At 53.9% G+C, this 12,058-nt stretch overlaps 2 protein-coding genes across 3 annotated transcripts; one reads left to right on the top strand and one right to left on the bottom strand.

Moving 5' to 3' along the window:
- Positions 1-484: 484 nt before the first annotated feature.
- Positions 485-3,203, top strand: RASD1 (ras related dexamethasone induced 1). Of its 2 annotated transcripts, none has more exons than XM_054041599.1 (2): positions 485-831; positions 1,966-2,048. In XM_054041599.1, the coding sequence occupies exons 1-2, from the start codon at positions 546-548 to the stop codon at positions 2,046-2,048; spliced, it is 369 nt and encodes a 122-aa protein (XP_053897574.1). In that variant the 5' UTR covers positions 485-545. The 2 variants fall into 2 exon arrangements, with proteins under 2 accessions (XP_053897574.1, XP_053897573.1); XM_054041598.1 differs by having other exon boundaries at positions 493-831; positions 1,892-3,203.
- Positions 3,204-6,267: 3,064 nt separating this feature from the next.
- On the bottom strand, positions 6,268-11,852 carry MED9 (mediator complex subunit 9). Its single transcript, XM_054042807.1, has 2 exons — positions 11,601-11,852; positions 6,268-7,098 (listed from the first exon to the last, which is right to left on the bottom strand). The coding sequence occupies exons 1-2, from the start codon at positions 11,798-11,800 to the stop codon at positions 6,882-6,884; spliced, it is 417 nt and encodes a 138-aa protein (XP_053898782.1). The 5' UTR covers positions 11,801-11,852; the 3' UTR covers positions 6,268-6,881.
- Between the last annotated feature and the right edge of the window lie 206 nt (positions 11,853-12,058).

The following is a 12,058-nucleotide window of genomic DNA, read 5'->3' as shown; positions in this document are numbered from 1 at the left end:
GTAATTGACAGACAATAGCCATCGATTCTTCCCCTCCCCCGGCTCCACTTCTGCCCGGGAGCAGCTCCCTGAACCGCCCGGGAGCCCTGAAAGCAGCCCGGAGCTGGGTCGGGTCTGGCGGAGCGGGGAGCCGGGGAACATGCATCCAAGAGGAAGGTGGCACCGAATCCAGCTGGAAGTGGGGACGGGGGGGTCATTGCAAAGTGCCCGGGGAGATTGCACGAGTCCCGTCTCACCCAGGGGTGGGGGGCTCTGCCTGCCCCGGGGATCGGGCTCCAGCAATGCAGCAGGATGGTTCCCCCGCCCCAGCGCAGGCAGAGCCAAGCGGTCGTGCACCAAGCCGCGCCCCCGGAGGGCCCGGCCAGCCGGCTGCAAGCTGCAGCCTCCCCGGGCTGTGACGCTGCCGAGGGGCGGGCGCGGGCAGCTCCATATAAACCCAGCGGCGGCTGCGGCCGCTCACACCGGACTCGCAGTCTGCACAGGAGACGGGGCGCCCAGTGGCCAGCCGTTCCCCAGACCCCCGCGTCTCCCCGCCGCCTCCTTCCATGAGACCCGCCGCCATGATCAAGAAGTTGTGCCAGAGCGAGTCCGAGCTGAGCATCCCGGCCAAGAACTGCTATCGCATGGTGGTGCTGGGCTCCTCCAAGGTGGGCAAGACGGCCATCGTCTCCCGCTTCCTGACGGGCCGCTTCGAGGAGCAGTACACGCCCACCATCGAGGACTTCCACCGCAAGTTCTACAGCATCCGCGGCGAGGTCTATCGGCTGGACATCCTGGACACGTCGGGCAACCACCCCTTCCCCGCCATGCGGCGCCTCTCCATCCTGACAGGTACGGGGGGCCGGGGCTTGCGAGGCGGGTCCCCCAGCCATGCTGGGGGCTGGGGGCTGCGGCGTCCCTCTGGGTAGGGAAGGGAGCCGGGGACAGTCACCGCTGGGAATGCTCCCTGTGCCAGGGTTAGGGGACTGTCAGTCAGTCAGTCACAGCGCTCTCTGGGCCACTTCTCCCGCGATCGGAGCAGTTTGCATGTGCCACTGATAGGCATGGGGGGGATCGAACCTGGGATTTCTGCAGTTTAGTGCATGAGCTGAAAGCCAGAGGGCTGTTAGCTAAGACTGGAGAGCAGACTCATGAATCTCTCTCCAAGTGGTCTCGGTGCCACTAGATGGGACAGAGCACCACACCCAGGTGTGTGGGTTACACTAGGAAAGTGAAGGAAGCAAAGGCCCGCCAGTGTGTTTACCCAACACCCATGCAGGGGGGGGCTGGAACAATTTCTATTGTGGGGATGCTGAGAGCCATTGAACCAAACTGTAAACCCTGTATAGGATGGAAACCACTTCAAGCCGGGGAGTGCGGCAGCCCCCCTACTTCCAGCACCTATGCGTCCCGGTGGTTTGGATGGGGGGTGGGCTGCTCACACATGGCACGCCTTGCAATGTAAATCTAAAAGCAAAGCAAAGCCTGGAGCTCACGTGGCTGCTTCTCTCCCCAGCTGCCCCCGCACAGTCGAGCCGAGCCCCTCCACCCAAGCTAGCATTTGCAATGCAAGCTCCGCAAACAGCCTGGGGCAGGGAGTTTGCAAACTTTATTTCCCTAGGCAAACGTGGGAGCAAATAGGGAAATGCAGAGCACTGCTGCTGGTTAGTGGCAGGGTTCATTAGGGGCTGCCCATAAATTACCTAAGGCATATTTTGGTGATTTTGTTTTTGAAGAAGGGCCCCCCCCCCCAACCCTGAAAGAAACACACAATTCCCCCCTGCAGTGCGGTAGTTTATGGACAGCCCTTAGGGCAGTGCTGAGGTTGGTGAGCTGATAGGGGACAGGGCTCTGCCTCCATCCCGGACCAGGTCCTAACGTGCCCTCTCTCTGTGCCCCCTCTCTCCTACAGGAGATGTCTTCATCCTGGTGTTCAGCTTGGATAACCGGGACTCCTTCGAGGAGGTGCAGCGGCTGAAGCAACAGATCCTGGAGACCAAGTCTTGCCTGAAGAACAAGACCAAGGAGAACATGGAGGTGCCCCTGGTCATCTGTGGCAACAAGGGTGACCGAGACTTCTACCGGGAGGTCGAGCCCCGGGAGGTCGAGCAGCTGGTCGGGGCAGACCCTCAGAAATGTGCCTACTTTGAGATCTCCGCCAAGAAGAACAGCAGCCTGGACCAGATGTTCCAAGCACTCTTTGCCATGGCGAAGCTGCCCAGCGAGATGAGCCCGGACCTGCACCGCAAGGTCTCGGTGCAGTACTGCGACATGCTGCACAAGAAGGCGCTCAAGGGCAAGAAGCTGTTGAAGGAAGGGGCTGAGGGCAGCGGCGGGGAAGCCTACGGCATCGTGGCCCCCTTTGCCCGCCGGCCCAGTGTGCACAGTGACCTCATGTACATCCGGGAGAAGGCCATCGGCGGCGGGCAAGCCAAGGACAAGGAGCGCTGTGTGATCAGCTAGGAGCCTCCTGCCGCCCCGCTCCCCTACTTCCCCCAAAAGGGAGGGAGATACATGGGAGGGGGGGGAAGCTTGTTTTATCATAAACTCTGGCTGCCTAGGGGTGGTATGTGCCCCGGCCAGGGTGGCATCTGCCCCGGGGGCAGGTTAGCTCCCACCCCCTGCCTAAGGGGATGATTTGCATCTGCTGTCCTCTGCACCCACTTTTGGGGTGCAATGGGGGGGCTGCTGCTGCTGGGGACACCCTCCCCCCCCAAGGGTGAGAGACTGAGGACTTTGTGAGCACAGATGAGGCACCTGGGAGTGGAAAGACATTGACTCTAAGGCACCTCCCCACCTTCGCCAGCATGGGCCAGTGCACTGCCTTACAGAAGAGACTTGGGGGTGGGGGGGGAGATATGGTTTGGACTTGAGAAACCAGCCAACACTGAGCTCTGGAAAGGGGCTTTGTGCGTGCATGTGCATTTCTCTGAGCCAGGAGAGCTGCAGGAGGACACTTCCGGCTGTTGCAATCCTCTCCACTGGCCCCGCTTACAGAAGCAGAGATGGGGGTGTGGGTGGGTGTCAAAAACTGACTTTTGTTTACATTTGTCTTGTCTGATTTGGAGAGAAAAAAGCGCATTTTTTTTTTTTTTTTAAATAGGCACTTTATGTAGGGTAGTGTGTGTCCTGGACATGAACAAAATCTTATCCAAGTGTTTTCTACGCTCGATGTTTTATGTTTACTATTTTTTCTACAAAAATAAAACCGTTTTTTAAATTCATCTGTGCTGGGTTTGTCTTTGGTTCCTCTCCGTGTTTCTCAGCATTCGCAAAGCCTTACCCCATGTGGTATGGAACATCTATACTGAAGCTGAACAACTGTTTACTTATGATAGTCCCCTCAAATCAAAACCTTGTCTCTACATACTTCCCTTCATCCCCAGAGCAAAGGTTCCCCTTACTGAAAGTGCTTGACAAGATTTATTTCAACACAACAAAGTAATTAGGGGGAGGGGTGAAATGAACTGTGCTGCTGAAACAGATCACTGATTGGGCTAAAACTTTTTCTAAGGACTGTACCTTGCATTGAACCATAGAGGGACATCTAGAGGGCAGATGGGAAAGTGAAGAATTTCAGATCCTAGCTTATAAGTGCATGTGATCATAAATACTAGCCGGGCATTTGTCATAGGAAATGTGGGTAAAATGAGACATGACACAACTTCATAATCACTTAAAATCGCTCCTAGGACCAGGTACTATGGTAATAGAACTAATAATCTCTTAGCCTGTTTTTCACACTTGAAACACCTGCCATTCAACCATAAAAGGCTTTTTACAAATACTAATTTGCACTTAGATCAGAGAGACCTTTTTTCCTTTGCAACACACCTGAAGGAAACATTCTACTTAAAAGAAACTCCATACTTGCATTTGAAAGAACTACTGTTCCAAGATAGCCATAAGTGAAAGAAAATGGGGATGGAATAAATTCTCATTTTTTCTAGTTTGGTTTACTTGGTGATTTTGAAACCACGTTAGGACTGGTTTTTCAGGGCTGCTGAATACCACTAGCTCCCACTGATCTCAATCACTCAGATCCTCTGAAAAATTAGGCCTTTTGTGTTTAGCCAGTCTCCTTGTTTCGCTAGTCAGCTTTCCCTGTTATTTCCCTTGCCCCCTACCCCAGCAATAGGGGTCAGAAATATATTTTTAATTTAAAGATCAGGAAAATGTGCTGATGAAACCATAAAAATAGGCAGGGAGACTGATGTAGCACCTGAAACAGCTTTTAATACATTAAAAAAAAAAGTGACTGGATTTTAAATTGAAGGGGTCACTTTCACCTGCAACTCCACACTTCTCTGGACTTGTACTTGATTCTTCCATCTCTTCAGCATGTGCACAGTTCACTGGAATGTATATTGAAAACGAAATGGATTATTTCGCCATCTGAAATAGATGCCAAATTTACTGATCTTCGACAATGGCTGGCAGAAATGCATTGCCCGTGTTCATCTTCTATTGCGTATTTTTGAGTTCTGTTTCTCTGAAACAAGGAAGGTTTATCCCAGGCCACATTTGCATCTTCCCAAAGAAATGAGTTTAGCACTATTTTAAATGAGGTGCAGGGTGGCATCTAATAAGCAAGCTGCTGGTAATTTGGACTATCCCAGCATGGTGTCCCTGACCTTGCCAGAAACGCTTTCCTTCTGGCTGGCAAAGGGAAAGCAATTTCAAAACAGTTCTTGTTGCGCTTTATAGGAATGAGCTTTATCTCCCTTCTGGGGAATCTACCGGTTTCTCTGTGTCCTTGTGTTATATGCAAATAACCTGCATTTTAGTGACTGGCACAGTATTTCATCATAATTTATAAGAGCTGGGACCCAGCCAACCCTGGGCACACATGCTTGAAACGGTACACATAATACTTTTATTAGCCAGTGAGATACAGTGCTACTTACCGAGATCTCCTATGATAACCGTGTTTACCTCCGTTTCCCATGGAAGGGGCAGGCAGGCAGCAGGAAATTCCGAGCTAGGACTCTGCAAGTTGCCCCTTGCTCTATTTGAACATGAGCCAACGTTCAGCCATTTTCACGAGTTGTAACTGGAGGTGCCCTCAGTTACTTCCATGGAAACCCACTGGGACGGAGTCTCATCTCCAGGTCCAGTGGAGTGAAGCCAATGTGTTTACATCAGGGATGAATCAGACCCATCCAACTTTATTTTAAGTGGGTACAACTAAGGTGCAGAACGGGCTCGCGCCACCTCGCTACATTGATGGACCAGCCCATGGCCCAATCCACCACCGCCCATATCCCCAATCTTGCTGCACTCTTCCCCATCATGTCTACTTCTCCTCCTGCCTCTAGTTTATACAGTTGAAATATTGGGGGGTGAATTTGCTTCTTGTGAAAGCCAAGGCAACGCAGGCCTGGCTAGCACTACTGCTAGTACCGGCAGGCATTGGACAAACTTCCCCCTGCCCGGCCAATACATCTCAGTCCTGGTCAAGTCCCAGGCATCCCTTGAGCAGAGACCAGCTGTTCTGCTGTAGTGTGTGGTGGCCGCAGTGTCCATGGGGTGAGGGAGATGAACCCACAACTGTTTTTATACTGGTGACCAAGGCCCGCATCCTGCAAACCTCACTCCCGTGGCAGGGTGGTGCTCTTAAACCTGAGTTGCACCCAGGTCTGAAGAAATGAAAGGTTAGAGGCCTTAATCCAGAGTCACCAGCCTATCTATGGGCTAAATTCTTCCCTGGTGCAGCTCCACTGACTTGAATGGCCCAGTTGCTGCTAGTTGGCTATGGGGCCAATCTCCCGTCCCATTTCCATGGGGCTGTTTACTAGATACTTGCCTGGGTCCTGCACTGGATCTGCACAAAGCACTTCACCTCCATCCACAGCTGGGGGGGGAGTTAACACAGTAGTGGACAAGTGTCCCAAACGCAGGAAGAGGCCCATGTAGGCAGGCAGTGGATTCTGCCCTTGATTAAAGTACTCTGGGGTATGCAGCTGGCCTCCGAGAGATTCTGCTCTCGGCCCCGCCGGCGGAAAGTGAAATAACCACTACAGTCAACAGGGTTAGGTAGACTGACCCCAGGGCAACCAGGAGTGACACTGCCTATGTGAGTTGGGAATCGAGGTACCTAAATCCTTGTGACAGTCACTCAGAGCTGAGCACTGACCTTTTAAAATTCTCAGCCTATCTCTACTAGGCTATTTGGCCCCAGCCCTGCTTTTAGAAAAGCAATGGAAGGATAAAGCACCCAGGCCAGCTCCGCGGTCTCCCACGCTTTCAGTGCCGTTCTCGCAGGCTCAGTACAGACGCAAGTGTCACTCAGGGTTTTCAAATCTTTACTCGGATCATCTCAGGTACAAACATCACTTATGCAAAAAAAATAAAGGTGATAAATACAAAAGCAGTTGTAACCAATCCTGTCTCTCCAGACAACGGGCTCTGCAACCGACGCAGGGGGAACCGCATCCGCTGACTCCTGGGAGCAGGACAGGGAGCTTCATTCTGCTCCTTTCAGTCCCCCCCCACCACTTTGCCCGGTGCCAATTTCCACAAAAGGGAAGAAAATGCCCCCTCTTTCTGGCTGCAGACAGTAATGTCACCACCAGATCATTTACTCCTCATAGTGAGGGGGAAGCGTAATCCTTCCTGCGCGCTTGCATTAAAAAAAAAAAAAAAAGACGCACTCCAGAACAGAGATATATATAAATACACGCAGTCCCCCAGCAGATCAAAGCAAACGTACCGCTGCAATCATCATACATCAGGTACACAATGTTCTCCCGGGTTAATGTCACATGGCTGTGATCCACACAGCAGCAACCTTGTAGGAAGAAGACAGAAAAGAAGGGGAGGAGATGTCTTGCCTTCCCCTGGGGTCTCAGTTCTATACAGCAGAGTCCCGTCCCTTCCCGTCCCGTCCTGTCCCTTCCCTCCTACTCCTTGGGGATTTCAAACATGCAAAGGCTCTTGTATTTCTGCAGCAGTTCATTCTTGGTCCTGACTTGCTCCCTCAGGCTGCGTAGCTGCTGTTGCTGCTGCTCGGGGCTCACGCCGATGCCGGGCATGGCGCTGATCATCTTTCTCATCTCCTGGAATTTGGTCTTGAGTTCGTTCAGCACCTGGTGGACATCCTGGCTGTCCTTGTCCATGCTGTAGGGAGGCAGAGAGCAGATACGACAGTTCACACCTTGCATCAGACGGACTCACGGGGCTACGTCCATCCCTACACAGACTCCTCTGCAGCCACCCACCCGAAGCCGTCAGGGATGAGTTCGCCCTACAGCGCCCGCCCACGTCCATACATCCACCCCGAGACGAGGGGCACTGCCACAGACAGTTAGCTACATATGCCCAACTCTGACACGACTGCCGATATTCTGGGCAGCCCCTGTTCAGTGACGTTAGCCCTACAGCCACATGACGGCTCTGGCTCGCGGTGTCTTGTTGAACGCACACACCCACGGGATAGTCACACGGGTCAGGGGCAGACGGCTTGAGGCTCTAACGTTTACCACAAATCAGGCCAACTTTCCGCCCTGTTAAGCCCCCACCCCTCTCCCTTTAAAGACGTCCCATATCACCATCACGTTCCTCTGGCTAGAAAGGCTGCATAGGATCCCTTCTGGAACCTCTCAACGACATTCGTTGACCAGCCAGGGTGTGTCACCATAATATGATGCACATTGTCCTCTGGCCATACCCACCCTCGCCCCCGAGCTTTTCTCTCTGCCTAGCCCAGAGGGTGAGACAGAACCAAGCAGTGATGCTGAAGGGCCCCAGGCCTAGATGGTCTCCCCCAGCTTCTGTGACTCAGGCTCACAGGTCTTGCCTCCTGTTGCACTTTCCAGACGTGATAAAATGGTTTCGACTTTAATGAGCAGGAGAGGGGCGGGGGGGGGGGGGGGGAGAGGAGGGACCGAGAGCCGACAGGAGCCCGAGGGAGCTGTGGGTGCACGTCCCCCAACGCAGCTCTGCTAATGCCCCTCACTCCTGACCCGCAGCCCCAACACGCCTCCGCCTCGACCTGCAACACGGCTCCATGGCTCCCTCCGTCCAGCTCTGCCTCCAGCATCCTGTTATTCCAGCCCTGCGTAGCATAGGATCAGGTCTGTTTTGAGGCAGCACTGTCCAGCGGATAAGGACTCAGGAGAGTTGGGCTCTATTCCCAGCTCCGCCACTAACCTGCTAGGGGACCTTGGGCAAGTCACCCCCTACTATACCTCAGTTTCCCCTCCCTCATTTTGCCTGTCTCCTCTACTTAGACTGTGCACTCTTCAGGGAGTGGCTCTTACTACATGTACGTACAGCGCCTAGCACAGTGGGGATCCGATTTTGGTTTGGGGCCTGTAATACAAATCATTAATAAACAACAGCATCACCGGTAGCTGACAGGAATCAGATGCCTTCTGCCATTCAAGCTACAAACAAGTTCCCTGAACTCAAAAATAAGGAACGCCAGAGAAAACCATGCTCCCCAGACTCAAATGGACTCTCTCTCTCACTGAGGGGACAGTAACGCACCCAGAAAGGAGAGCCGGTGCCCTATTTTAAACACAACTGCTCCCTCAGCATGCTCTATTTTTAAACATAGCTGCTTCACTTCACACCAGGGCAGCTCGTTAGTATCTGCGATGCCATTGTTAACACTTAGAAAAGTCTCACCTGGCTCAGAGGAACAGGCAAGAAGTTGCTTCCCTGCTTTGGAAAACACTTGTTAAAGGGGAGAGTGGGGTTGTAAAGGCCTTTGACAACCAGAAGCCTGCTCAACAGCCAGTTCTAAGAATAAAGCCAGCGTGGCATTGCAGGGGCAGAGGGGGACTCAGCCATTTGGGGAATAATGACACAGCCCAAAGGGAAACGTTTAAGCAGATGCTGCCCCTTGGTTCGAATATTAATTCTTTCCAAGCTTACTCAGGTAGGACATTTTACCAGCAAAATATTCCTCGCACTCTTTGTACGTAAAACTGCAGCCGGATGCTGTGAACGAGCCGTCAGTGAGCGGGCATCTAAATCACGGTCCGTCATGAACACCCAGGTAGAATTGAATGATGGCGGGTAGGCCCTTTCGGGGAGAATCAAGTTCATCTAATCATCGACTGGCCTCCTCGCTCTCCCGCTGGTGTAACTCGAACTTCAGTGGGATCACTCCTGATTCACACCACTACGAGAGTTTAGAAATAAGGCCCTACGCGTCTGCGAGGGCCTGCTCCAGTCTGTGGAAAGACTCCCGCTAACTCAATGACATTTGGATCAAGCCCCGAGAGCGGTGGAGCTTTTTAGATGGAGGACAAAGAGCTGGCAGAAATTCCAGGGACTGAAACAATAGGCAAGGGTGTGTGTCCTTGAATGTCTGTTAGCTTACAACACGAATCCCCAATGACACCGGAGAGCTGAGACACGCTACCTTATGTTCAAGCCCCGACTTCGTGCTAAGCGATCGTTTGACAGGATGAGCCATTTGCAACCGGCCAGGGTTATGAACGAATACTCCCTAGCCCAGGAAAGCTTGGCTCCCCAGCTGCCAGTTGGATGAAGCATCACTCTAATGCTAGCAGTTAGAGAGAGGCTGGCTGCTAAAATCATGCTGGGATTGACATAGGGACGGGAGAGTGGATGGTGATCAGAGGAGAGTGGATAGCCCAGGGATGGGCAATGGGATACGTGGCACCTTTCATCTCTTGGTCACAAGGTCATTGGCTGATGGCTGTTCGGTGACCTATGTGAAATGTGTTGGGTGAGTCTCAGCCCAGTTTCCAGCAGACAAACCTTCTCATTGAAGACATGCACAGCCTCCCAAACCCGCCTTGCATGGCCACCACCGAGATCCTTCCTGAAACTCCCCCCCTCCCATGACACCCACCAGCCTGTGAGTTCAAAATGATCGCTTCAGTTATTCCCCCTCCTGTGTTCATTCCCCAGTGTGTCCTGCTTTCCCTGGGCCTGCCTGTCAGGCTGCAAAGTCTCCGGACATGTCTACACTGCAATTAGATACCCACGACTGGCCCATGCCGGCTGACTCGGACTCGGTCTAAGGGGCTGTTTAATTGCAATGTAGATGTTCACTGCTGAGGCCCGCGCTTTGGGACTCTCCCCCCTTTACCTCCAAGTGCTCCCTGCAGAACAGGGTTAAGGCACCAGGGTTGGGGCAGCATGGCAGGAGTTGGCACTGCCTCCCTCTGTGCTGACCCTGTTTTGTGCGTACATGGCAATCTTCAGTGCTCAAAGCTGTTACGCCAACCCTGACTTCACACAAACAAAACATCACGGCTAGAAGTCCTCAGGTGGCCCCAGATCTACTCAGGACCAATATACTTGTCCAGACACTGATCCAGAATCAGAAAGACAAAATTTCGATCGCTACCATGAGATGATCCACCACCCTCTTTTTAAGGAGCTAGAGCAGGAAAACGTCCCTGAACTGGCCTGCGCTGACCAGGCTTTTGCTGTGTTGTTTGTCTGGCACAGTTAGACGCAACTCAAATCCAAAACGGACACTGATTTTTAGATACCAGGTTTACACTGCAGGCACGGTTCAGCTACTGAATCCGACTGACCTATGCTCATGAGAGAAACAACGCCTGATTTAAAAACGCATTTCTTGAATGCTGGGGATCAGCCAACTTGAGTCAGGTTTCAGAGGAGTAGCCGTGTTCGTCTGTATCAGCAAAAACAACGAGGAGTCCTTGTGGCACCTTAGAGACGAACAAATTTATTTGGGCCTAAGCTTTTGTTGGCTAGAACTTTCTCAGAAACTCTGAGCCAGAACGTCAGCAGGTGTAAACTCCGCAGCACCTGCTCTGATTTACCCCAGCCGAGGCTCTGGCCCACAATGTCAGTGCCGGAAAGGTATAACGAGATCAAGATGCATGAAATGGTAACGAAAATAACGTAAAACTAACCAAGCCTGGAGTTAAACGGCCTCATGAAATCAAAGCAGCAGGTAGAACCGAAGGTGTTGCAGAAGGAATTCCATCACCCTCAATGCCGGACCCTTCCTTACATTTTACCACCCAGGCGAGGGGACTCCCATCCCCTTCCTCGATCCAAGTGACTTATGGTACCCACCCGTGATGCCTGAACCCCAGAATGCCATGCTGCCAGCCTCCAGATAGCAGGCGGCATGCTAGGAACATTCATCTCTGCCCAGGATGCCCTCCCTGCTCAAGAGGAGGACAGTCCAAGCCTTTGCCCTGAATGGCTCTACAAGCCGAGCTTTGCCCATCCTCTGTAGTGAGGCTGGTGGCCTGGGGCGAGCAGGGGACCCGGGATGGAGGGGATCCCCGGAACCCAAGTGATCTTGGCCCTCTAGAAAGCAAAGTGGATCATCCACTAATTCTCTGCTTGTGAGATGGGGGGATACGGAGAGCTACCCCACGATTTCTGGGAGCGTGGGGAGGGGGGGGATCCCTAATGATCTCTCTGCTCCTGGGGGTGTGTGTGAAAAGATCCCCAGATCTCTAAAGGACAAGGGGAACCCCAGCGAGATCCCTGGAGCAGTCCCAGGGGATATCCCCAGGGATCTCTCTGCAGAACGGGGCGCTGGAGGGACCCCCGGGATCTCTCCCCGGAGCGGGGCGCTGGGGGGGGGGGGGGGGGGACACCCCAGGGCAGCGCCGCCTGGCGGGGGCGAGGGGGGGGCACAGGCACGTTACCATTTGATGATATCATGGACCAGGGGCAGGAAGGAGAAATCCTCCTGGCCCGGCTGCTGGGACGGCGGCGGCTGGGGCGGCGGCTGGAGCTGGGGCTTCTGCTCTCCCTGCTGCTCCGGGGGCTGCGGGGCTTGGAGCGGGGGCGGCGGCGGCTGCTCCTCCACCGGCCGCACCCCCACACCGGCCCCGCCAGTCGCCATGGTCCCCCCCGGCCCCCTGCGGCTGCAGCCCGTCGCGGCTAATGCGCGTCCCCCAGGCCCGGCCCCTTTGCAACCCGAGATAGGCGGATTGCAGCCGCGGCTCCTCTCTAACACGTCAGACGCGCTGGGGGTGTGCACGGGGCTGGCTCGCCCGGCCTGCAATGGGGCTCCGGGCTGCCCGCTGCAATGGGGCTCTGTGCTGCCTGCAATGGGGCTCCGGGCTGCCTGCCCGCTGCAATGCCCGCGGCTGGGGCTCTC

This window comes from Malaclemys terrapin, chromosome 10 (genome assembly GCF_027887155.1).
Source record: "Malaclemys terrapin pileata isolate rMalTer1 chromosome 10, rMalTer1.hap1, whole genome shotgun sequence".
In the NCBI taxonomy this organism is placed as follows: Eukaryota; Metazoa; Chordata; order Testudines; family Emydidae; genus Malaclemys; species Malaclemys terrapin.
This window is presented reverse-complemented; position numbering and strand designations above follow the sequence as displayed.